The sequence below is a fragment of the Staurois parvus genome, unplaced genomic scaffold, assembly GCF_062004578.1.
Source record: "Staurois parvus isolate SC_StPar_1 unplaced genomic scaffold, SC_StPar_1.0 ptg000657l, whole genome shotgun sequence".
Classification (NCBI taxonomy): domain Eukaryota; kingdom Metazoa; phylum Chordata; class Amphibia; order Anura; family Ranidae; genus Staurois; species Staurois parvus.
In genome coordinates, this window is record NW_028318453.1 from 4,010,448 (window position 1) to 4,036,970 (window position 26,523).

General features: G+C 41.7%; 1 protein-coding gene across 1 annotated transcript in view; it reads left to right on the forward strand.

Annotated features, from left to right (window-relative positions):
- Positions 1-995: 995 nt before the first annotated feature.
- RAB32 (RAB32, member RAS oncogene family) overlaps positions 996-26,523 on the forward strand; it is a 55,760-nt gene continuing 30,232 nt past the window's right edge. The window contains exon 1 of the mRNA XM_089694276.1: positions 996-1,437. Within this exon, the coding sequence (XP_089550402.1) occupies positions 1,194-1,437 (244 nt within the window). The 5' untranslated portion in view covers positions 996-1,193. The remainder of the gene's footprint in view (positions 1,438-26,523) is intronic.

Below are 26,523 nucleotides of genomic sequence, written 5' to 3' on the forward strand. Positions count from 1 at the left end.
TAAAAAAAATGGCTGGAACAGGAAGTGACATCACTCCTGTTCTCCAAAGCCATAGAGATGAATGGAAGTCATCTTTCCTTCACTCATCTCTATGCCCAGTGCCGGGATCAATGGTTTCTCAGGTAAGGCTGACCTATTGAGTGGCGAGAAGGGGCGGGGGTTTTTTTGGCACCTGTATCGGTGCTTTTTTTCTTTTCGGTGCATCCCTAGTTTTGTGACAGGTGTTTTTTGGCTGGAAAACAAAAACAGGACTAGTGGGTTTCTAGAGTTTTTTTAGCTGTAAAAATGCTCCAACGCTGCAAACCTGCTTTTTTTATCCCCCATTTTTTTGTAAAAAAATGCTAAAACGCAAATGTAAAAAAGTGGCACTAAACGCAGCAAAACACTAATGCAAGCAAGCTGAAAAACCTCACGTTTTTAACGAGAGTTTACACAACTAACGTTACCACAAAGGGGGGACTGACCATTTGGAAACTCAGACACTGCCCGAGGGCCCGGGGTCAGTAGGGGGCCCCATGAGATGCCCCTGGTACCTTTTTCATAGGCTTTTTTGAGTTTGGGCAAGGACACAGGGCCCCATGATCCCTTATTGCCCAGGGGCCCCATGAGTTGTCAGTCCGCCCCTGGTTACCTACATTATCAAAACATCCAGTGTGCATGCGGGCGTAGCGTTTAGACAATTTTTGTCACGTTTGCAGTTTTTTCGCTCAAAAAGTTTTTTCTTTTGCTCAAAAAACGCATGTTTTACCGCCTTAGAGCGTTCTTACAGCTAAATGACTCCTCTAGAAACCCACTACTTCTGGGGGGGGGCGGTTACAGCCAAAAGACGCCCCAACCAAAAACGTCTTCTAGTATCTGCCAACCCCGGAGACATCAGTATGGATTAGAGGAACCATGCAGCCTCCACGTCTAGAGGGATGCGGAGATGCAGCGTGAGAGAAGACTCCTCCCTGGACCCAGCTTCCTGTCATGTGACCCGCTGTCAGGTGGTTGGCTGTGTGACTGGATGGGCGGGGCGTGTAGAAGGGAGAAGGTTTGGAGCCGAGTTGTGGGGAAGTTTTTGTTGCCACAATACTCGGCATGTTATTGATGTACACGGCGGAGGAGTGCGGGGGAGTGTCCATGGTGCGGGCTGTCGGGCAGTAGACGTGGTGTGCACAGCACTCTGCCTTCTATCTACACACAGAGAGCTCATGGCTGGGGAGTCGGCCAGCGGAGAGCTGGGAGCGTCTGCCGGGGTCCCGGAGCGCAGGGAATACCTGTTCAAGGTGCTGGTGATTGGGGAGCTGGGGGTGGGGAAGACCAGCATCATCAAGCGATACGTCCACCAGCTCTTCTCCCAGCACTACAGGGCCACCATAGGAGTGGACTTCGCCCTGAAAGTCATCAACTGGGACGGCAAGACTCTGGTCAGGCTGCAGCTGTGGGACATCGCAGGTAAGTGGCCGATACGAAGATATACCTACTGTAATGATATGGGGCTTCATGGTTTCAGCTTTGAAAAGCTGCTCATACGTACACGGTACAATCTGATTTGGAATGACCACACCTGAACGTTCCATTCAGCGAAGCCCTCGTGCACACTGAGCGGTTTAAAACCGCCGGTAGCATTAGCTGTATAAAGTCACGTTAAAAACGCAAGCTTTTCAGCATTTTTTTTGCATTAGTGTTTAGATGCGTTTTTCCACATTTGCATTTTTTTTTAGTGTTTTACGCAAAAAAAATAAAATTTTGGGTTAAAAACATCAATTTTTTGTCATGTTTTACCATCGTTAGAGCGTTTTTACAGCTAAAAACACTCCTAGAAGCCCACTAATTCTGGGGTCTTTTTCCTGCCAAAAATTGCTGATTAACCGCTTGCCCTCTGCCCTATAGTAGAACCACTGCTGCCGGGCTCTGCAAAATCGCGTGTGTATATGTGTGTGATTTGCATTTCGGGGTAGGGGGTCACGTGCTGTCCTACCCGCACCTCCATTGGAAGCTAGGGATGTCAGTCACCGGGTCTCAGCCAACAATTCCTGTCCAGTGATCATCGGGGAAAGCTGACGAGAGAGACCTCTGTGTGACAGAAGAGAACAAGAAGGCGCTTCCAAGTGCAGTGCATCAATGTACTGCACTTAATAGCGCCTTCTTGTTCTCTTCTTTCCTGCCCAGAGTCGGCTTCTGCTCCTGGAAATGTTGCTTTAGTGCCTACTTCCACTGTCTCCCCCCAATGGTCTCCAAGGCAGATGTGCCCTATGAACTTCTCTTCTGTTCGAGAGACCTGTGTGCAAACAACACAGGTCTCTCTCCTGTCAGCAAAGACATGCTGCTTTGTATTTCTCTGCACAGCACTGAAATACAAAGCAGCATGCCTCCCTAGTAAAACACAACATGGTAAAAATGTATTTATTTATTTCAGGTACTTGTATAGCGCTGTCAATTTAGGCAGCGCTTTACATATATATTGTACATTCACATCAGTCCCTAACCCTCAAGGGGTGTATGATCTAAGGTCCATAACTTGCATTCATACATACACATACTAGGGCCACTTTAGACAGGAGCCAATTCACCTAGCAGCATGTCTTTGGAGTGTGGGAGGAAACCAGAGTACCCAGAGGAAACCCACGCAGGCACATGGAGAACATGCAAACTCCAAGCAGTTGGTGCCGTGGTTGGGATTCGAACCCACGACCCTAGTATTGCCAGGCGGAAGTGCTAACCATTTAGCCACTGTGCTGCCCAAAAAAAAAAAAAAGCACACAGTTAACCCTTTGACCGCTCCAGATGTTAACTCCTTTCTGCCCAGTGCCATTAGTTCAGTGTCAGTGTTTTTTATTAGCACTGATCACTGCATTAGTGTCATTGGGGATGTCAGTGGCAGTTAGTTCCCCCTAGTGTCAACCCACTGCAGTCCCACTATAAGTTGCTGATCACCGCCATTACTAGTATAAAAAAAACCCCAAACATTCCAGTATCTATACCGCCATTTATAGACGCTATAACTTTCACGTAAACCGGTTAATTTACATGTATTGGGATTTTTTTTTTTTTTTTTTTAGCAAAGACCTGTAGCAGAATACATTTTGGCCTAAATTTATGAAGAAATTCGATTTTTTTTTTTGTTTTTGTTTTTTTTTTTTTTTGTTTTATGGGATGTTTTATAGCTAAAAGTAAAAAATATTGTTTTTTTTTTTTTTCAAACTTTAAGGCCTTTTTTTGTTTATAACACAAAAATTAAAAAACACACAGATGATTAAATACCACTGACAGCTCTATTTGTGGGGGGGGGGGGGGAAGGACATAAATTTCATTTGGTAGCAGAGTTGCATGACTGCGCAATTGTCAGTTAAAGTAAATGCAGCGCCGTATTGCAAAAATGGCCCGGTCAGGAAGGGGGGTAAATCCTCTGGAGGGCAAGTGGTAAAAGCCTATGTGTGCCTGGACACATAGGAGAACATGCTGGGGAGTTTACTGGCTGTAGAAAAAAACAAAAGCCAAAATCAGAAGCTGTAAAGATGTCCAGTGTGCATGCAGACTTATATCCAACCAGGCAGGCCCTTATGTTACATTGTTGGTAGATCTAAAGGTAATTGTACCATCAGATTGTATAGTGTATGGAGATCCTAATTGATTTTGATTGTTTTGTTTGTTTTTAAAATAACAATCAGGTTTATACTTGCCTGCGCTGTGCAATTCCATTTTCCATTCAGCAGTCCCGATCCTCCTCTCCTTGGGTCCCCCCATTCCTCTGCTTCCTGCAGGCTCAATCCTACTCCACGCTGCCTGTGTCTATTGATACGGACTGCTCAGCCCCACCCTCCTGCTCTATCATAACTGGATTTGACTGACAGCGGCACAAGTCAATGGTTCCCACTGCCACAGCAAAGCTTGTGAGACCTGCTACAGATGGGCACCGCGCTGGATCGAGTGAGGGCCCGGGTAAGTATAAGGAGAGATGAGGGATATGCCACTACCTGAACATTTTTTACCTACAGTGTCTCTTCATGCTAGAATGCCGTGTGGGAAACCTGCGTTTCATGTAGGTTTCCCACACTGCATTCAGAATACACTCCCTTGCAATCTGCAGCGGGTGGCAGTGAATTGTTAATAGCGCTCCAAATGCAGATCGCAAACACTGTGTATGCCCACACTGGATCGCATGGTAGAAAAGTACCATGTGATCCAGTTGCAGTTAATTTCCAAAAGTAGTGCATGCACATGGCCAAACGCACGGGAATTTGGAAAACAAAAAATTGTTCCTAAATACCCACTGAAAATGCATGTAAACACACAATAGGCAAAGAGATTGTAGTGTAAAGGAGCCCTAAAGGAGATCATACACAATTTGTTTTTTTTGTTTTTTTGAGATTGACGATGGCAGTCTCTGAATTGCTTTCTGTAAAGGTTCCCTTAACCTCCGTAGGTGTATGATTATGTCAGTATTTCTGTGCTCAAAGCGGTACATTTTTTTTGCATGGAAATATGTTGTTTTTTTTATTGTAGGACTGTAATTCTTAGGAATAACTCACTGAAATCTGTCCGAACAAGAGTCTAGTAAACATCCCGGGTATGATAAAATTTGAAACACGAAATTATAATATAATAAACAATAATATTAAATTTAATTCAATAATATAATCAAACCAAAGAAACTGAAACTGGAAATAGAGCGCTGAGTTCAGTCGCAAAATCGTTTTCAGTGTCTGACAAATTTCCCCACAAATCATTATAACTCAATTCTACAAGTGGTTCTGATTTACTATCGCTGTTCTCTAGCTGGTCTAAAACCGCTTTTGCCCTAAAGGGATGCTTTTTGGACGCCATGGAGTTTTCTCAGTTTCCAGGCAGAAAGAACAGTAAAAATGCAGGCAGGGCACAAGACAAAACACTAGGGACAAAATGTATGTGAAATGCTCTGATACAGTTTTTTTTTTTTTTTTTTTTTTTTTTTATTATTATTATGTGATTTTAGTGTATTTAGTGAATGTCACTTTTTGACATTTTTAAATTTCCTGCCACTTCCGTTCCTGTACGTCCCGACATCGCAGGGAACAGAACCCGGAAGAGAGATGCCGTCATCGGCCGGGGACGCTGCAGGGGGGACATCGCGGGAGAGAAGGACAAGGTAAGTGCAGAAGGGATCCCGGAGCAACGCTGCAGGGGATTCCCGAGTGTAGCTCAGGGTTACCGCTTTTGGTTCTGAAATTTTACCCCGAGCTACATTTGGGAAAACCGCCAGGGAGGTTAAAGGGTTACTTCACTTTTCATAACCCCCTTCCCTCCCCTCTGGTGCATATATCTTATGTGATCCCTCTATCCAGCTGTTATAATGATCAGCATTGTTGATTTAAAGTGGTTGTAAACCTCAGCCATGAAATATGAGCAAAGTATATCCCTGTATAGTGTGTACTTGTCTCAGTCCAGAGTATTAAGTGTCATTACTCTCTGCTGCCTCATTTCTCTGCTATCTGAATGAATTACTTCTGACAGGTTTTCCTGACACCAAGGTGATGTGAAGGGAGCTGCAGAACACAGTCTGTGATTGACAGCCTTAGCTCTGATCCTGTGTTAACGGGAGGTGTCACTTCCCTCCAGTCAGCTCTCAGTAAGCTCTACAGAGTGACTTCAGCTCCCGCCCTCTGCTTTCTGAAAACTCAGACAAGCTGTATAATTTCTCCACTTGGAATGCCTTCCAGATAAATGGGTACAACTTGTGTAGTAGGATTTGTTTCATCTTCATGTATCACAAAGTCAGTCACTTCACTAGGTATGTGTTAGGGTTTACATACACTTCAAAGGGTAAGTTCACTTCTTCACAAAAAATGAACTAACTCCAAATATCCTGGCACCCTGCTGCACTTGGCGGTCATGATGTCCCATGCAGCGGGTGTAGCCATCTGTATGACATACTCCACAATACGTAGCCCTGGAGTGAGCATCCATCATAATGCTAATTGGTCAGCGCAACCACAGGACCGTGCTGACCAAATTGTGGATAAAAACGAAATGGGCACAGACATCACAAAATGTCATCCGTCACATTCTGCTCTGATTCAGCAGGGGATGTGTTCATGGATTCCCTGCTGAACGGAGGAGACAAAGTCAGTGTGAAAGTAGGCTGAAAGGTTTCTTCCTCTGCATACATTTTCTAATAAATCACTTTCTGAATACTTTTACCTTTTAAAAAGAGAAGTTAAATTTTTAGCAAAAAATAATAAATGCACATATTTTTGCAGGTATATAACTGTGCATGTATTATTTTTGTCTGCAGGAGCCTGGAAACCATTGCACCAGCCATCAGCAGATCGCTTCTGCCATGCAGGTCTCCTGCAGATCTGTTAGAATATCTGCTTGCTGTACGGGATGTATGAGCAAGCAGATATACGGACAGGAAGAATCGATGCACTACCACGGCACTGTGGAGCTCAGCGGGGGAGAAGATCCCCCGCTAGCTGTCAAAGCGAGGATCAGGGCGAAGCTGGTGCCGGTCTGATCATAACATGTTACACCCTGAATATGGGTGTAACATGTTATGAAAGGTGAACTTATCCTTTAAAGGGCAAATTCACCCTTTGACAAAAAATAAATGCAAATTTTTTTGCAGGTAAAAAAATGTGCATTTATTAATTTTTTTGTTGCAGGAATTGTGATCGCTGGTTCCATGCAGATCTCCTGCAGACCTGTCAGTATATCTGCTTGCCCGCACAGGATGTACAGGCAAGCCGATATACTGCCAGGAAGAATCCTAGAACTACCACAGCGCCATGGTAGAACATTGAGAACTACAAGTCGACAGCTGCTAAGGCTGTCGGGGACTTATAGTTCATTCATTCAGAGAACTCGGTGAATGAATGATGCGGCTGTGTTGGCAGAGCCCCGCGTGTCCACGCTGCTTTAACTGTTTCCCCGCCACCCTATAGCAGATATAATGCTATAGGGAAGCAGGGGTGTGCAAAATCACGTGTATGTATGTGTATGTATATATGTGTGTGTATATATTTATATACGTGATTTTGCATTTCCGTGTAGGAGTGAGTCACGCGTGCCCTACCCGTGCCGCAATTCGCGGCCGCGGATTTCAATCACCGCGTCGCAGCCCGTGGTTACCTGCCAGCACCCGGTGATTCTTGAGGATCTCCAACGGGGAGGAGGGCTTTGTTTACTAACAGTCCTATTCCCTGTCGGCTTGGACACACTGCTCTAGATGGCTGTTTTTTTTTTTTTTAGCACTGATCACTGTATTGGTGTCACTGGGGATGTCTGTGACACCAAGTCAGTTCCCCCCAGTGTCAGAATGTCCGCTACAGTCCTGCCATAAGTTGCTGATCGCCGCCATTCCTAGTAAAAAAAAAAATAATTCCAGTATCTATACTGCCGTTTGTGTAAGTTAATTGGTGAAAGTTATAGCGTTTACATATAGGGTTTTTCTTTTTTTAGCAAAGACATGTCGCAGAATACATTTTGGCCTAAACTTATGACTAAATTAGATTTTTTTTTATTTATTTTTACTGGACATGTTTAATAGCAAAAAGTTAAATATATCTTTTTTTTTTTTTTTTTTTTTTTTTTTTTTTTTTTTTAATAGTGCAAAAAATAAAAAGCGCACAGGCGATCAAATACCACCAAAAGAAATCTCAATTTGTGGGAAAAAATGTAAATTTCATTTGGGTGCAGCGATGCGTGACCGCGCAATTGTCAAAGTAATGCAGCACTGTAACGCAAAAAATGGCCTGGTCAGGAAGGGGGGTAAATCCTCAGGAGGGCAAGTGGTTAACCTCTTCGCCTGCCGCACACAAATGTGTGGCCTCCCGGCGTCTGGGCCTAGACGCCGAGCGGGCCGAACATTTGTGTTTTATTAAAAAAGGACATATGTGCTGAGAGCTCGCGCCCTGCGCGGTCCCAGCACACGTCTGGTACTCACGGAAAGGTCCTGATCTCCTCTTTCGATTGGGACCTTTCCCGATCCTGTGACGGCACATCACGGCGGTCACATGACCCTAAACACCACCTCCCGGCTTATGGAACCCTTAAAGGGTCGGGAGGCGCCGGCGTGAAGGGTTAAACACTGAACTTCTCCCTGTTCTGCTGTCACAGGGAGAGGGAGGATTGGGCCGCAGCTGTAGCATTGGGAACATGCTCCACCCTAAAAATGGGTGGAACATGTTCCCAAAGGTGAACTTATCCTTTAAGGTTTTCTATGCAGTCACATCAATGCAAAGTTCTGTGTACTATGGAGGGCTGGCAACACACATCACTGCGATATCATCATACCAGTGTCCATAGCGCTCAGGCAGTTCACGCCTGTCAGCTACAGAGAGAGGAATGAGCTTTGTAGTCACATGGCTGCATAGATAACCTTAAGCCTGGGTTCACATACATGTGGTGCGGTATTTCGTATGCGGTTCGCACAGGAACCGCACCGCATTCCTATGCAAATCATGTGATTTGTGTGCGGCCCCCCCCCCCCCCTCGGTGCTACAATTTATTTATTTATTTTATAGAGGAGACAGTAGTCTGTCATAATGTGCTAATATGTGGTGCATATTAGTACATTATGACTTAAACTTGCAGGAGGGACAGCATTTTTATTTTTAAGGCATGACTTTACCACCACCTCTTTCTTCCTTGAGATGAAGGCTGTTTTCTTAGAAACGATTTCCTCTATGCTATATATTTTAATCATTGAGATGAAGACTACATTACATTGATCTTGTTTCTGCAGTGAAGACTACAGTTTTCTGTAAAATATCTGCTTGTGTTCTGTAGGCCTATATTCTTGGAGTGAAGACTGCCATTTTCTGAGAGTATTTCCCTATGTCAGTTAGGTCTTTATCTTTGAGCTAAGGACTACACTTTTCTGAGAAAATATTCTCTGCACTACATACAGCATATTTTTATTCTTGAGGTGAAGACGAATTATTTTGAGCAAATATGGATTTTTTTTTTCAATAAACAGACACTCGCCTGTCCCAGGGGCCATCGATGTGCCCACCTGAGCCGTTCTGTGCCTGGCACCGATATCTCAACTGGGGGCACCCGGCTGTAATGGCTTGCAGCTTCACAGCCAGTTGCCCAGTGTGCATGCGTGAGCCACACAGTGCATTGGGAATAGCCCTGTAGTCTTGTGGGACCTGTGACGTGTCCCAGAAGACTGTGGGGAAGGAGGGGGAGAGGGAAAGTTCCACTCAAGTCGCCTGGGCAGTCCAAGCACCAGTGGAAGTGGTTACCTGCTAAACCATTCTTTCCAATGACGCCAATGAAGGGGCACAATTCCTTCCAATGACGGGGCACAATTCCTTCCAATGACGCCAATGAAGGGGCACAATTCCTTCCAATGACGCCAATGAAGGGGCACAATTCCTTCCAATGACGCCAATGAAGGGGCACAATTCCTGCCAATGAAGGGGCACAATTCCTTCCAATGACGCCAATGAAGGGGCACAATTCCTTCCAATGACGCCAATGAAGGGGCACAATTCCTGCCAATGAAGGGGCACAATTCCTTCCAATGACGCCAATGAAGGGGCACAATTCCTTCCAATGACACTGTAATGCCTATGAAATGTGTTGGCCTTGGACGTTTTGTTTCTTGGGTAATTTTTACAATAAAGCATTGTTGCATACATAGTTAGTCTGGCTGAAAAAAGACAAAAGTCCATCCAGTTCAACCATAGAACAAAAAAAAAAATTGTTGCACAAATGCCAGTAGCATGAAAAAGTAGAAAAGCTACAATTTCTGGGGAAATTGTGTGAAGTGTTCTTGCCTCCACCAGTAGTCTACAACTGGAGTGGGCGGAGTAACTGGGTGGAGTGGCTTGTCACTCTGCTGCCTGCTCACACACCTGGGTTCCTATGGCAACTCACTCTACAGCAAGGGCAGAGAAGAGCGGTTAAAAACAAACTGCTCCGACTTGCTCACTTCACTGGCGGTTGCCATCTTCAGACGGTTGTAGTTTAAAAATTGTAAATTCTACACTGAAGAGCTTTATATTGTGAGAATCACAAGACCCAGACCTACATTTTGATGCATAGTATGTCTCTGAAATATTAAAAATGAAGGCACAGTCGCAGTTTAGAAATTGCCCTTCAAATTTGAGGTGGCTAGAGTGGAGTTTCAATGAATGTCAGTGGGTGGCATGAGTTGCAAACAAATGGTCATATTGTGAAAACTATCAGGACTATGGCTTAGCCGTGGCTGCAGGGATAGCTGACCGTTTTGATATAAGATTTGTGTAGGTGGGCTTGAAAATGAGGGAGTGGTGGCAGTTTAGAAATTATGTCCTGAGATTTCAGCTCCCACTCTAGTTTTCAATATTCCGCCATTCATTCCTATGGGACCAATTTCACCACAAAACGCCGATATTACGTGAACCATTCGGCGAAACGTTCCACAAAGTAATAGCACACCAATCGGAAACAATCCGCACATTACGGTATATTACTGTCTATGTAGTGTAAAAACTGTGGGAGGGGTTAGGGTGGTAAATTTGGCTATAATAATAATATATATGTGAGATAACTGTAAGTGGTCTTGCCATGCAAGAACACTTATTGACTAATGTCATTTCTCTAAGCTAAATGAACAGAGTCACAAGATATTCTGCTTAGAGCAAGATAAATACTTTTTTGTGGGATTGAACATGTTTATGACATCTAGTAATGTCACATTAGAAGATAAGCACCTGTTTAAAGATATCTACTTGCTTGAGAAGTTAGAAATCTTTAAGTTTAGGGTAGATGAGAAGAAGTTCAGGTTAGATAAGAAGCTGATCAGAAGCAAAAGTGAGACTTTTCAGATTACAATGTTGACTCAGTATGGTGGCTGGACATGACTCTCTATCCTCACGAAACCTTTCTGCTAGTTCCTCCTAGAGTGGGTGTGACCCCTGCCCACTTCGGGAAAGATGACAGGAAAATGGTTTAGAAGCTGGAAGTCTGAGCGGGATCGATTGGGAGCCCCCTAGCGGACAGGGGACGCTCTGACTCTGGGACTCTTGCCAAGGCTATGTGGGCTCATCGATTGGTCGTGTTTATGGCTTCCCCGTGCCCCCTGTGCAGTATGGTTCTGATGGGATCTGTTCCTTCCCTCCTTCACATAGCTTTGGTAATGTATTAATTCTATGCTGCGATGCTGTCAAATGTCTATTTCATTCTGTAATGCTAACATTATTATTGGTGTGTGTTATTATGCAGATTGTGATGACTATAATATACATCCTCCTGTGTTATGTGATGATAAAAGTGGAGGTTTTGACAGTGCAAGAATATTGCAGTTGGATTCTGTTATTTCTTGGTGTGCCAAGTGAATGCTATGATGTTTCAGGGCAGGTGTTCATTTGGTAGAGGATCTTTCACATGCCTAGAATATGTAATGGTGTAAATACTGGTTAAATTGTGTGTGTTGCTTTTATTTATTGCACCCAACCTTGCCATTGCAGACGCCAATGAAGGGGCACAATACCTTCCAGTGACGCCAACAAAGGGGCACGATTCTTCCCAATTACACCATTGATGGGGCTCTGTCCAAGCCGCGATGACGTCACTTTCATACATGCGCCTGGGAGTCTTGGGCCACAGCACAGTGCTCTGAAGGAATGGCACGGGTATGCTGTTATTTCAGGGCGCATGAGCCGGCTGTCTCCAGAAAGTCTCTCCTAATAATTTAAACCAGAGTTTAGATCTTGTGGGTTACTTGCAGTTATTGTCTAATAAGTTTTCTCCTTTTTTAATAGTGGCAGCCATTAAAGAATACGTGTACTGTCAGCTAAAGATACACTTAGTCCTCATGTACACAAGCAACTCCTAAACTCGAGTTTAGGAGCTTTTGGGATTTTTTGGACAAAAGCTCCTAAACTCAACTCCATAAAAGCCTATGTGTCTATGTACAGAGCTGCCATGCTTAGGTGCGGTTAAACCTTCGTATCCTGAACGGAAAGGATCATGTTAAGGATGGGAACGTTTTGACTGCTGACCACGGGAAAATTTGCATTTCCCAGCGGCCGGCGGTCAGAGGAGGCTCGTGTACATGAAGCCTTAGACTTCATGTACACAGGCAGCTCCTAAGCTTGAGTCTATTAGGAGCTTCCGGTGTGGTGTGTTTTTTTTTTTTTTTTTTGTTTTTTTGTTTTTTTGTTTTTTGCCAAAGCTCCAAACTCGACTCCATAAAAGCCCATGTGTCCATGTACATATAGGCTTTTAGCAGAGTTTAGGAGCTGCCATGTTTAGGTGAGGTTAAACCTACCTCTCCTGAATGTGGAAGAATCGTGTTCAGGATAGGAATGGTTTGACTGTCTGCTGCAGGAAACCGCAAAATTATGCAAAAACACGTAGGGATGCACCAAAATTGCGGTGGTCAAAACTTTTCGGCCGAAAACACTCGAATAACCCCACCCCTCGCCAGTTCTCAGCCTTAGCTGAGAAACCATCGAACAATCCCGGCGTTGGGCATAGAGATAAAAGAAGGAAAGATGGCCTCCACTCATCTCTATGCCCTTGGAGGACCAGAGCGATGTCACTGTTCGGCTCCTTCATCCTCCTTTTTTTTTTTTTTTTTTTTTTTTTTTTTTTTTTTTTTTTTTTTTTTGTCGATATAATGCTTTATGTTGAAGAGGAGAAATGTGGGGTCTTATTGAACCCATATCTCTCCACTAGCATGCGCATTTTTAAAGTATGACGTGTTGGGTATCCATTTACTGGACGTAACACCATCTTTGATATTTTACAAAAAATTGGGGTGTATATTGTGCGTTTTTTTTTTTTTTGTTTTTTTTTCTTTTTTTCTTCTTGTTTTTGTTTTTATCATTAAATTGTATTTTTTTCCCAAAAAATTGCATTTGAAAAATACATAAATTTTTAAAAACTGTCCGTTTTGGTTTTCGGCCAAATGCATCCTGAATTTTTGGTTTTGACATCAGAATTTTAATTTTGGTGCACCACTCATTTTGTGTTTTCCCGTGCTCAGGGAAGGCTAGTGTACATGTAGCCTTGCTTTGGCTGCCTTGCTTCCCTCATCAAAATTATCGCCATCAAAACCGTTCCCCATCCCAGACACATGCTTACTTGAATATAATAGCCATGGCCATCCACAATGTTTTCTGCTTTTGGTCAACCCTGTAGATCCCTGTGGGGCTGACATTCAAGTGGTTGTAAAGGCTGAAGGTTTGTTACCTTCTTGAATTCTATACATGAAGGTACAAAACCTTCTGTATGCAGCAACCCCCACCCCTAGCCAGTATTGTATTTATATTTTGTGCTGCCCTAGGTAACACGAAACAATCTGTCGCCCCCCCCCCCCACCACCACCACCTGGCCACCCAGCTGACCCCCAAGCCATGCAAACAGCAGCTATCATTTTTGCTTCTGCTGACTCTCCCAGTATTGCAGCTTCCCATTCCTGGCTCCGATTTTACCTGATCTATCATAAGCTCCCCGATCGGCATTACCGACACACAGTCCTTATAGACCAATCAGTTGCAGGGAAGAGGAATCTGCTGTGGCAGGCTGGCTCATCAAGACTGACCATACTGTAAGTGTAACAGGAGAAGATGATTAGGGCCACTGTAGCTTTTTATTGTGTACTGCAATGCAACATCTATACCAGAAACAACAAGCAAAAAAAGGTATCTGTAACTAATAAAATATGAGCAGATTTACATAACATCACAATAACACTTTAATTATATGCATGGGGTGGTAACGGTTCTTTTTTTTTTTTTTTTCTTTTTTTTTTTTTTTACTTTTTTTTTACAAGGTTTAACCTGCCATGTAGCCTGTTTTATGCCAACACAGTACACCACATGTGCACACAATACGTGTATTGGCATGCATTTGGGGACCCATTATAGGTAATTTGGTGTGAATCCAGCCTCAGAGTTAAACTTTTTTTTTTTTTTTGCTTCAAGTCCCAACAAACCAGGCATGACGGAACATTAAAAAGCTGAACTGTATACTACTGATAGCAGAGGCTTCCTCACCCCTACTGCCTTCATAGAGAGATGCCCTCAGATCAGATTTTAACCACTTGCCTACCAGGCACTTTCCCTCCTTCCTGCCCAGGCCAATTTTCAGTTTTCGGCGCTGTTGCATTTTTTAATCACCACTGGGTTTTTAATCACCACTGGGTGTTTTCTTTTTTGCACTATAAACACTTTAGATTATAAAATTTTACAAACAGGTAATTTTTTTTGCTGATGGGCGTTGATGAAGCTGCACTGATAGGCAGCACTGATGAGGTGGCAGTGAGGATTTGGTACTGCTAGGAACTGGTGGGGGGGCACTGATGATCAAGGCATTGATAATCAGTGCCCTGATTATCAGTGCAGATCTGCTCTGTGACATTTGCTGGTTATCGGCAGTACGTTCCTCATGCTGTAGAAACATGAAACCACTAAAAACAGATAAAATCAGTGCATTCAGTCCCCAAATCCTATTGGTAAAGAGCACAAGATAAATGTTCATAAAGTCCAATCTCATAAATGCAATATAGTGCAAATTAGTCCATATAGCACTAGGGCAAGCTCTTATAGCTGTAGCAGGCTCTGTGTGGAGTAGTAGCCGAGTCCTCGCTGCAATGGCCGCATCCACGATAAGGCAGACTGTGAATGTCACAAGAAAGCCGGCCAGCATGTGAAGTCTCTGAAGATGCATTTGGAGTGCAACGTTGGCATCGATATGACTATGTAGGGGAGACCAGCATTAAAAGTGACGCGTTTCGGAACATGTGCTAAACCACTAGAGGGCGGAAGCGCGCTCCCTTCTCAAGCTTTTTTTTTTTGTATGCCATCTGTGTCTCATTAGGGAGATTTCCCATCACTTTCTGTCCTGCAGAGGGAAATCCCTTCTTAGACAGTCAACTCAAAATTTTGGATTTGCCCTCACTGTCATTCCCAGTGGTATTGATGATCAGGACAATTATGCTCGGTTCACATTAGGTGATTCCAGAGTTGCATAATTTCCAGTGCAACTTTGGAGTGTGACTTTGATGGAACTTGAGTGCCAGAGTGTGTAAAGTCACAGAAACCTTTTTAAAAGCACTGGGACTTTTAAGTGGCATGGATCCAAACGAGTGCCATTGAAAACAATGGGTTGCGACTTGTCATGAGACTGTGTCCAAAGTTGCATTACAAGTCTCACTAGTGTGTACCGAGCCTTAGAGAGATTAAAGGCTAATTCCACATTTTGCATTATAATCCTAAAAAACACCCCCTCTTTGACCGTGTGCAGAGTTCTCCCTTGCAGCCACTGTCACTTTTGAAATATGCGCAGCTGTGTAGAGCTTTGCCTGGACAGCTGCATCATTTATTCACTGAAATCTGTAAAAGAATGAACTACATGTCCCATCTGACACTACAGCAGACAGGCTTGTAGTTTTCAATGGCACACAAGTGCACTAATCACTGCACTCATAGTCCGGACACTCTCTAGTTCTTGAAAGCCCGTACCTCTGTATAGGCTGGGAGCTGGAGGAAAAGCCTCCACTGATCACAGGCACAGTGATTTGCAGGCTCCTATGGGGAAAAAAATAAATGCTTATTTTTTCCTGTAAATTATATGTATATCTATTTATTTGGACTTCTCCTTTAAAATCTCCCTGATCAGTTTCTAATGCCTTGTCACATGACTATCCAAAAAAAAAGTTTTTGCATTTTAGTTATACAATAAAATATGACTTCTTTATCTTGTTTTAGATAGTGGCAGGGTGGATTTGATTTAAATCAAACTGATTTAAATCACGATTTAAATCACTAGTCAGTAAGGCTTGATTTAAATCCTAGTTTTCTACATAAAGACTAATTCTTGCTGGTGTAACTTTAATATGCAAGTAGATGAAGATTTTTAGAATAACAACTTTTCATATTAGTTTTTTTTTTATCCCCAGTTTAATAGGTTAATCATTCATATTTGGACAACTTTTCTGTTGTACTTAGGAAGGAGAAAAATAGTCATTACCTTAATAACAATTTAAATAGATTTATTCAACTGAAACAATAACATTCCAGCATATGTTATTTGCTTACACAAACATCCATGTTTGTTGACTAATTTGGCTAAACAAAATATATATATTTTAAGAAACTTAGACTGTCAGCCCCTTCCTCCTCACTCTTAGTTTCACTTTCTTCTTGTGCAGATCTATTCCACTCCAAACAATCAGAAAAATATTGTTTCTATTCACTGAACTTCTTGAAACTTAGCACTGAAGGGGTTGATTCTGTATTCATAGGTGTGTGGAAGTTAGGATTAAGGTCTTTTTCTGAACTCTGTTCATGTTATAACATTTTTGGTGTGAAGAAGAGGCATGTGATCTCCGCTGAGTCAAATTCAGTTTTGAGAACTGCAAAAGTAAACCAAGCATCTGTGATAATATCTTGTAGGCAGAGAAACTGCCCAATAATCTTACAAAAACCTCTGGAAGAGCATGACATTGTGAATGGATTCATGGAATTTATTTACCAAAAAATTAAACATATACAGCCTTATTCTACATAATTAAAAAACTAATCTTTATTTCATGATGGAATAACCTTTGGATGGTAATATATTTTCCTCAAAAAGCATTTTATTTAAAAAAAATCAGATTTAAATAAAATAAAATCTGATTTTTTTTTTTTTATTTTTTTTTTTAAATCATTGATTTTTATCCACCCTGGATAATGGAGAGGGATTAGAACGCCTGTGTTTTGTTTTTTTGTTTTTTTCTTTTGTAAGAATCCCCCATTTTGGGTTATCACCAGAACAGGATAGAGGGAGCTCTGATAACCAGGGGTTCCCTCACTTTGGTGGGATTTCCTCTCACTTCCTGTTTGGCTATGGGACAGGAAGTGAAGGGAAATCTCCCCAATGGGACACATGCTAAAAAAAAACTGACAGGAGTTATAACCTTCCCTGTCGCTGAGTAGAAAAAAAGCAAAATGCGGCAAAAACGCACTCTGTGTTTCAACAGCTTCTTCAACTCTGTTGCAACAAAAACACTGCTTTTTGCATTTAAAAAAGTTCTGACCCTTTCCAAAAACGCAGCAGCTCAAGATTCTGTGACTGAAACCTAATTATGAAAGGAAGCGGTGGACATCCACCTGTCCTTTATTCATAGATCTTGTTTCATTCGTAGAAGCTGTTTTACGGCTTCTGTGAATGAAGGAGCTGGGTGGAAAGCAGGGTGGGTAAATATTGATGATTTTTTAAAAAATTTGATTTTTTTCATTTAAACTGCATTTTTTTATTCAGATTTTTTTTTCTAATTAAATTTATTTTAATAAAATGCTTTTGGAGTAAAAATCCATCTAAAGATAGTTTTTTTTCTATTTAAGATACATTAAGTTACATACATTATGTAACATGAGGCTGTATATTCTGCAATATTTACATTTTTGGTACTCATTCAATGAATCCAAGCTCTGCAAGCTGAGATAACATGCACTGCATTGATGCAGTCACACAATTTTGCAGTAACCATGAGAAAAAAAACCTAAAATAAAAGAATTTGAGTACGGTAGTTCTCCAACTATGTGTGATTAACCTAAAGCTGATACTGTTTTACTAACCTGACAACTTTATTATTCTAAAAAGGAAACCTTCACTTGGTTTGCAAATATTAAATATTCTAACTGCCAGCAAGAATAAGTCAGATTCCTTACATTTAAAGAGCACCTGTCATTTTAAGTCCATCATGGCAGTGCCTGTTAGCGGGCATCCACTCACCTGCTGCTGCCACGTCCCTCACCTTGTTGTGTTACAGCCACATCACCAGCCGTCCCATTAAAGTGAATGGGACTGTCGGTGAAGCAACAGTGGGTCAGAGGAGGAGCTGCTACGGGACAGAGATGACAGTTGCTCTTTAAAAATTATCATTTAAATCGAGCCTTTTCACTAGTGATTTAAATCTTGATTTAAATCAAATCCACCCTGGCGGAAAGTGCATATATAGTGGGCACTCTTGATGTGGGGGCATCAGAGGAGGAAGATTTCACCAAAATGAGGGGACCACAACACAAGGGACATATCACACTGATTGTAAGTAAAGCTGTAAGGAATGGTTTATTCCATGAGCCTCCTTTTGAACATTGAGCCCTCTAAAATACTTCCTAAAATGTTTAAATGCGTTAAACAATTTGTACTATTATAAGAACAGTAACTGATCATGCATGAGAATGTTCCACCAAGGAATGTGACTGCTCGGATGACATGCATGTGATTTTACAGCTACATTGCTTAGTATGGGGTGTGGTAAAGTCACATCTTTTTACTCTAAACCGCTTATTGAGGCTTTCAGAATGGCAATTTGAGGGATTAAACCATACTAAAATGTTTAATTAATGATTGGTTGAAAACAAGCACTTGTTTGCAATATCAGTTGAGAAATCTCTGAATAGTGAAACTGGAATTTCCTTAGGCCAGGCTCTGTCTGAGCGTTTTTTTGGTATGTGCTGTATTTTAAAGTGAAAAGCCCCATTGTTTAGGACACATGTTCTCATTTTGTATATGCTGCTTGTGTTCTCTCTTTTTTTTTTTTATTTCAGCATGCTTTCCAAGATGTAAAAACACTGTTACTATAATGTAGCTTGACTTTGAGAACCAGTTATTCCGGTATCTGAATATATAGTGGAACTCTCGGCAAAAGAATTATATATGGTGCAGTACCATGACCTCAGCATTTATTTATTTATTTTAGTTTCTACCCCCCCTCATAACATAAACTCATTCATATGGTTTGTAGATCCGTTCTTTTTAAGTGCTCGTTTGCATGGATGCTCAGCCCCATGTAGTGCAAAGAGATATGTGTATGTTTTTGTACTCTCGGCAAGCTACATGCAGATGGCCCATATTGGTGAAATGGAAGTGAGTTTGCAGGGATGGGTGCAAGGACCTGCGTTGCGCAGGCTCTGCCATTCTCCAAAATCGGCTACCTGCTCGCTGCAAGTACAAAAAACATGAACACGTGGATCCTTATGCTATAGGTGGCTGAGTTCCCTTGTGAAGGAGCCCTAACTGGCCAGGCTGTCCAGAAAAGGTGGCAGTTAGAAGTGTTCTGACGTTTTATTCTCTCTCAAAGCAAAACTCCAGGACACTTAAAAGTTATCCCTTGTAGTACGGTTTTCTTGTTTAGGTCTAGAGGACTTAGGAAAGATCTACATACCTGCTCTTCTGCAACGGACCAGGACCTGCAGTGTCTTTTCCCTCATGCTCCAGCGGTCTGAGGATGAGGGCCTGACATCCTGAAGACCAATGCAGGGTCCATAGTCCACCAGAGCATGGGAAAGTGCTTTCTTCTGGGGATTGGAGGTTGTTGTAGTTTTATATGATTGCAGCTCTGTGATTTCATTGACTGAACAGTGTTGTCGCCCTGTTACAGGAATTGGGGAAAAATAAAGGAACTACCGGCAGGTTCAACAAGCAATACATGTTTCAAGTCCTCATGCTCACTGGACATTTTTACAGCTGCTGTTTTTGGCTTTTGACGATTTTTTTTCTACAGCCAGTAAACCCCCCAGCATGTTATCCTATGTGTCCATGCACACATAGACTGTAATCAGCATTTTGTGGCTGGAAAAAAAACCCAGGACTAGTGGCTCTAACGCTGTAAAACGTCGCAAACCGGTGTATTTGGATGTTTTTTGGTTTTTTTACCCCCAAAAAATATTTGTTTGGTTAAAAAAAAAAAGGCTTTTGATGTTTTTTTTCTACAGCCAGTAAACTCCCCAGCATGTTATCCTATGTGCCCATGCACACCTAGACTGTAATCATCTGTGTTTTTTGGCTGGAAAAAAAATCCAGAACTAGTGAGTTTCTAGAGTAGTGTTTTTTGCCTATAAAAACGCTTTAACGGGGTAAATCGCAGCAAACTGGCGTTTTTGGACTTTTTTTTTTTTTATTTAGTAAAAAAAAATGCTAAAAAGCACAAATGCTTATGCAAAAATGCTGAAAAACTCACATTTTAACAGGACTTTACACCGCTAACGTTACCAGTGTTATTAAAACACCCAGTGTGCATGGAGCCTAAAGGTTAATCAAAAAACAAACTGCTGTGTTAATGCTCAATGTCAGGCTGCGTCATATCTCTATTTTATATTTGTCCATAGCTTGCTGATAGAAATATGTAAACTGCTGTTGCCAGCATCTCCTTTTAAAATAGCTAGTTGCCTGGATGTCAAACTGATCATGTTTTTTTAATGGTTTTTGAATCCCTGACCTAGAAGTGTAGATCAAGCTCTCCAGCATTTTTCTGACTTCATTGAAGTCAGAGACACGCAGGCAGTGAGCATGTGTAGGGAGGTGAGCAGCAGCAGTACACATCTTGGAGAAGTCTTCACAAACCTGCCTCTGTTCCCCCGAATGCTGGCCATTCTGTTTGTGCAAAGCTGCAGGTTCAGTTAGTAAAGCTGGCCATACACTGATCAGATTTTGTCTACTTTCCAATGACCGGCCAAAATTCAAGCAGTGGGTGGTCCTGTCGGCACCCAACATGCTTTAATCTGAAATTCTAATTAGCTGAAGCCAGTTTGGCAACACCCACTGTATTCTGGCAGCCGCTGAAGCTTGCTGTCAGAATACAATAGCTTCAGTGGAATGAGAGAGAGAGAGTGTGTGTAAGATTTGTTCCTCGCACTGGCTAATGAAGAAAAAAAAAAAAATCTTAGAGTTAGGGCTCGTTCACACTTGACTGTTTTTCCAACCCTTGCCAAACGCCCCTATAGCGTTTGACAAGCGTTGATCCGGCGCGCTCCGCAAACTGTGCATGCGCGGTTTAGCGGCGGTTGCTAGGCATTTGCCGAGCGTTAAAAATGCCCCAAAAACGCCTATAATGAAGTTTGAATGGTGTTAACGCCCCACAACCACGTCGCAACCGCTCGTTTGTGGAGCTGCTCTATAAATTTAAATAGGAGGCTTCAACTCCTGACTCGACCAGAGGCGTCTGTTTTGCAACGATGCCAACGCTCCCGTGTGAACAGCACTATGTGCTGCAATGTGCAGAATTTTCCCAGGCGTTTGGGAAACAGTAAAAACGCTTCCCAAACACCTATCTGCCACTTGCTAACAAGGCTAGTGTGAACGTAGCCTTAGGCTAGCTTTATTGCTAAAGCTGATCCTATACCATGCCCCCACACATTCCTAATCAAACGGATGGGCAGTCACAGGAATTCCTAGAAGAAGGGAAGTGCAGGCAAAGTTGAGCTTTGAGGAAGTGCTGATTCTTTTCCTAATTGCCCAGCAATGCATAGGATCCTGAATAGCATGGAGGTACAGGGCCGTGTTTCAGTTATGTTGCTGGATTCCTTTGAATTCAAAGTCTGCAACAGCTTCTAGGTGTCAATCCACTTTAACAACTTGCTGACCATCATGCATATAAACGTGGGTTTTTTTTTAATTTTTAATAATTTGCAAAGATTTCAAAATGAACTTCTTTCACATTGTCATTATGGGGTATTGTTTGTAGAATGTTGATGAAAAAAAATGAATTTAATCCGTTTTGGAATAAGGCTGCAACATAACAAAATGTGGCAAAAGTTAAGTGCTGTGAATACTTTCGTGTGTGTGTGTGTGTGTGTGTGTGTGTGTGTGTGTGTGTGTGTGTGTGTGTGTACATGTGTACATGCATGCAAATTGTATTTTTGAGGCTTAATTTGTTATTGAACAACTATGGTGCTCGATCAAGAATGTTAATAAACCTCAAACCTGAATATTTAAGAAAGTAAAAGCGAGGTTTTGGCTTTCTTAGGAGGATATCTGTGTGCACAATTATTGGGCAACCGTTGGTGTGTCAAATTATTATGCAACTAAATGAAAAACGAAACTTCCCTTCTCACTTGTTTATTTTCATCTGTTAAAGTCAGAATAACTCAAAATTTACAAATAAACATTTCTGAAATTTCAAAAAGAAAAAATCAGTGACAAATATAGCCACCCTTCTTTTCAATAACAGTCATAAGCCTTCCATTCATGGAGTCTGTCAGTTTCCTGATCTGTTGCTGAACAACTTTTGTGCAGCAGCAACCACAGCCTCCTAGACATTGTTCAGAGAGGTGTACTGTTTTCCTTCACCGTAAATCTCCAGTTTAAGCCCACAAGTTCTCAGTAGGGTATAGGACAGGTGAGGAAGGGGGCCATTTTATTATTTTTTTCATCTTTAAGGCCTTTACTGGCTAGCAGTGGAGTACTTTGATGCATGCGATGGAGCATTGTTCTGTATAAATATCATGGTCTTCTTGAAAGATGCAGAATGTTTCCTATACCACTGCTTGCAGAAAGTGTCTTCTAAAAACTGGCAGTAGGTTTGGGAGTGGTTATGAGTCCATCTTCAACCCAAAAAGGTCCAACTAGCTCATCCTTTAATAATACCATCCCATACCAGTACCCCACCTCCACTTGGTTGGAATCGAAGTGGAGCTCTGTGCCTGTTAATTATCTAGCCACGGGCCTATTCATCTGGTTCATCGAGTTGCACTCATCTCATCAGTCCGTGAAACCTTTTGAAAAATCTGTCTTCAGATATTTCTTTGCTCAGTCTTGATGTTTTAACTTGTGTCTTCTTCAGTGTTGGTCGGGTTTCAGCCATCCTTGGCCATGTCTCTGAACACCTTGTACTGGGAACTCCAGGTAGGTTGCAGTTCTGGAATATGACAGCACTGGAGGATAATGGGTTCCTGGTAGCTTCACATTTTGGTTGTTCTCAAATCTTTTGGCAGTTAATTGTGTTTTTTTTTTTTTTTTTATTAAATCTCAGCACGTTATTTGCCCTGTTGACTATTTTCAACAAAACATTTGGTTCTGTGATCACACCCCAATATATTAGCAATTTCAAGAGTGCTACATCGCTCTAAAAGACTTCAAACTCTTTTTTTGGCCCAACTGAAAAATCAAAAATAGTAAGAACTATGTTGCCTGAGGAAAAGAAGCTGCTTAATAATTATGGACACCTTGATACAGGGTTTTTTTATCTCCTTAGGCTGGCCATACATTATACAATTTTCTTGAGATTTTTGGTTTAGATTTACCAAAAACCATATAATAGGAGGTGAAAACTAATACCACTTTCAATTGTATTCAATTAGGCAGACTCTTTCACTACATAGTTGAAGGTAAATCTAAAGGAAATTGGACAGAAAATTGTATAGTGTATGGCCAGCATTAGTCCACACCCTCCCTCATTACACAAATGCACATCACCTGATATGCTTAAATCCAATAAGCATTCAAGTTTATACAGCTTGGAGTTGGACAGTCTGCTTAACAAATGATGATTTGATCAAAATAGTGTGTGTGCGTGTGTGCGCGTGTGTGTGCGCGTGCATTTTAACCTGGTTTTATATTACAAAGAACACCTGTTAAGGTAACGCTAAACTCACAATTTCTTAAAAGAAATTATTGCAGTATGTTTAAATATAAGTAGAATATACCTTTTTTGATCTCTCTTCCTTTACTTCATTTCTCAAATGCAAGCTTTTTATCTTCTTTTCTCAGACTTTCTGTTTTAGGTGGCTACATTTGTTTTCCCTGCCCTCTCATGTAGCCACCTTCTTGCTGACCCCCAAAATGGACTACACATCTGCTTGCCGACACCTTCAGCATTGTGGGAATTCTAGTATGTATAGAGTGGAGCATGTGACCAAAAATAATAGCACTGCTCTCACTAAACTAGTAGCTGTGAGGTGCATCAGTGGAGAATAGGAAGTGTGCACAGGACAAAAAAAATGCCTGAAAACACAAAAACTATGGAAGATTTTCCCCCTTCCTGACCAGGCCAATTTTCATGTTACGGCATTACTTTGACAATTGCACGGTCATGCAACGCTGTACCTATATGAAATTTTTCATATTTTTTCCCACAATTAGAGCTTTGGTGATATTTGATCACCTCTGCATTTACAAAGACCAACAATTTTAAAATCAAATTTCTTCATAAATGTAGGCCAATATGTATTATTCTACATATTTTTTGGGGAAACAATCTCAATAAACGTGTATTGGTTAGTTTGCACAAAAGTTATAGCGTCTACAAACTATGGGACATATACTAGAATTTTGTTACTAGTAATGGCAGCGATCAGCGACTTATAGCAGGACTGCGATATTGTGGCAGACATTTTTACACTAACTGACACATTGTGGGAACCAGTGACACTAATTCAGTAATTAGTGCTAAAAATATACACTGATCACTGTACTAATGAAATTGGTGATCGAAGGGTTAAGTATGTGCCTATGTGCTTGGTGTACGCTAGGTGGTGCTGGTACAAGCGGAAGTGATGGATCATGTTCCCAGCTCTGCCCTAACACAGGATTGATCACTCCCCCCTGTCAGAACAGAGCTCTGCCACCCTGTAGTAAAACTGCTATAGAGAGGTCTTCAAGTGGTTAAACAAGAAGTCAAGACCCCCCAATTATACTTACCTAGGTGGATCAGTCCAATGCTGCATCAGTCCCCCGCCAGCTCTAAGTGTGAAAACTCAGCGATCACATGAAAGATGATTAATGGGTTCTCACAGCCACTCTGAGCAGGACAGTGACTGTCAGCCATCGCTGTCTGCTCTGTGCCCATGCTGCCCCTCCCCTGTGTTCACTGGAACGCTGGGCTGTGGAGGGGTACAGAGCGGCTGGCACAGGCTTTGACAGATCACCATAAGGCTAAGCCAGGTGCCGCTCCAGACTCTGAGGGCAATCCTGACTTTAAAGTCGGGATCTTTCCCCAGCCTAGATCAGCTGAGTGACGTCAGCTGATAACGAGTCACAGGAGTGCAGAACAACTACACTCCTATGATCCACAGGAGAAGTACAGCCAAAAGAGCTTTGGCTGTACTTTTCCTTTCTTAATTTAGAACAAATGATGCAAAAAGTTTGAGTTTAGTGCCCGTTTAACCATAGATCTGAACTTTCACACAGCAACACAACAGTTCATGTCAGTGTCTCAGCACTGCTCTTTTGTGGTACCAAGGCTTCCTGAACATTTGGAGTATTTTTTACATGTCCATTCTTGCTGCCATTAAAATCCCCTTTTCATGGTAATCTGTTTCAGCAGTTTCCCATAGAGACGTTTGGTATTTGTCAGACCTGTCAGATCTGAGTGAAGTCAGGATTGCCAGTTCATTAGTCCAGTGACCCATTCCATAAAGTACAGAAAGGCCCACTCCAGGGCTTTGTTTTCCAGTCAGATAATATTAATCAGAAAAGAAGATCCTGCAGTTAAGTTCATTGAGAGAGGTTTAGGGATGGAGTATTAAATTATGGAGAGAGTCTTGTGTGTCCACGTGCCTGGATCTGTAAAGAAAATGACAGAGGGTCGCTGTGCTAGTTTTCATCATCCATTAGAGATGGTTGCTGCTACAATTCCTAAAGTAACATCACCAGACCCAAAGTTAAGTGAGTCTGCCAACCCACATAAATATTTCATTAAATAATCAATTTATTTTGAGATGTTAAATTTGCTGGGCTTTTACCATCCTATGTATAGTGCATTTGTTGCCCTTTATGTTTATAGTATACTTGATATTTGTTTACTTCATGTCCTGAACTAGCTTTCAGTGTACAAGTGAAAATGGAAGTTGGTAAACAGTTATGAAATTTCTGTTCCTCTTCTTCAACTAGATTCACAGTTTGGGTTTATGTTCCCTGTTTGTCTTTCTCTGTAAATTATGGCTCCTTCTCTCCAGTATATAGAGTGTGAAATTAAGGCATGTTACAGGGTGCCTATCTGACAAGTACTAAGAAAGCTTTTAGCGATTTAAAACAACACACAAAAAAAGTTCTGACTTAAATGCAAACACTCTAAAAGTGCAAGTTAATGATAGTTGGCGTCAATGAAAGCCAAATGTTAAATGTTGTGATACAGTAATGGTCATTTTGTAGGCTAATAGGATGGGGTGGTCAAATAAATTCAGGATTGAGCATTGCTCTGGGAATCGTATACCAAAGCAAAAACAATGTTTTAAAAATTCCTTTTAACTGGGAGCGGCAATTTTAATAATGCTTAAGGGTCAACATTAAAAATGCAAAATTCCTGAAAATAACATGCCTAGGAGATGCTCTGAAGCAGATGTGAAGTGGTGTATCATTGTGATGTATACAGCCTACTATAGCAATACTGACTTGTACGAAGGAAATTAAAAATGCAGTTTAAATTGCCAGTAAATGGCAGCTTCTGGCCTTTCATTCTGTCTGTAACCAAAGCAGCTAGGGATTCCCTTAATCTTTGAACCAAACACTCTATAGTGCTCAAGTGAGATGTGCTAGATATGTAAACATTTCATTATTATTTATTACAAGTACATGTATACTGTATATATAAGGCCAATGTGCTGCATTGCCCAAAATGCTGCAAACATGAAGGCTGCTCTTTTAAATTAAAATGCTATCTTAACAAGAAAAAAGATTTATTCATCACATTTGATGAGTGGCGGTACTATCAACGAAACCATTTTTTTTCAAGTCTCCCACAGCCAGTGAGGATGTCGGAGGACTTGCATCCATTTGAAAAATTGTTAAATGAAAAAATAACCCCAAAACGTGTCACTTCTAGGATTTATAAGATCCTTAATGCTATGGAAGGAA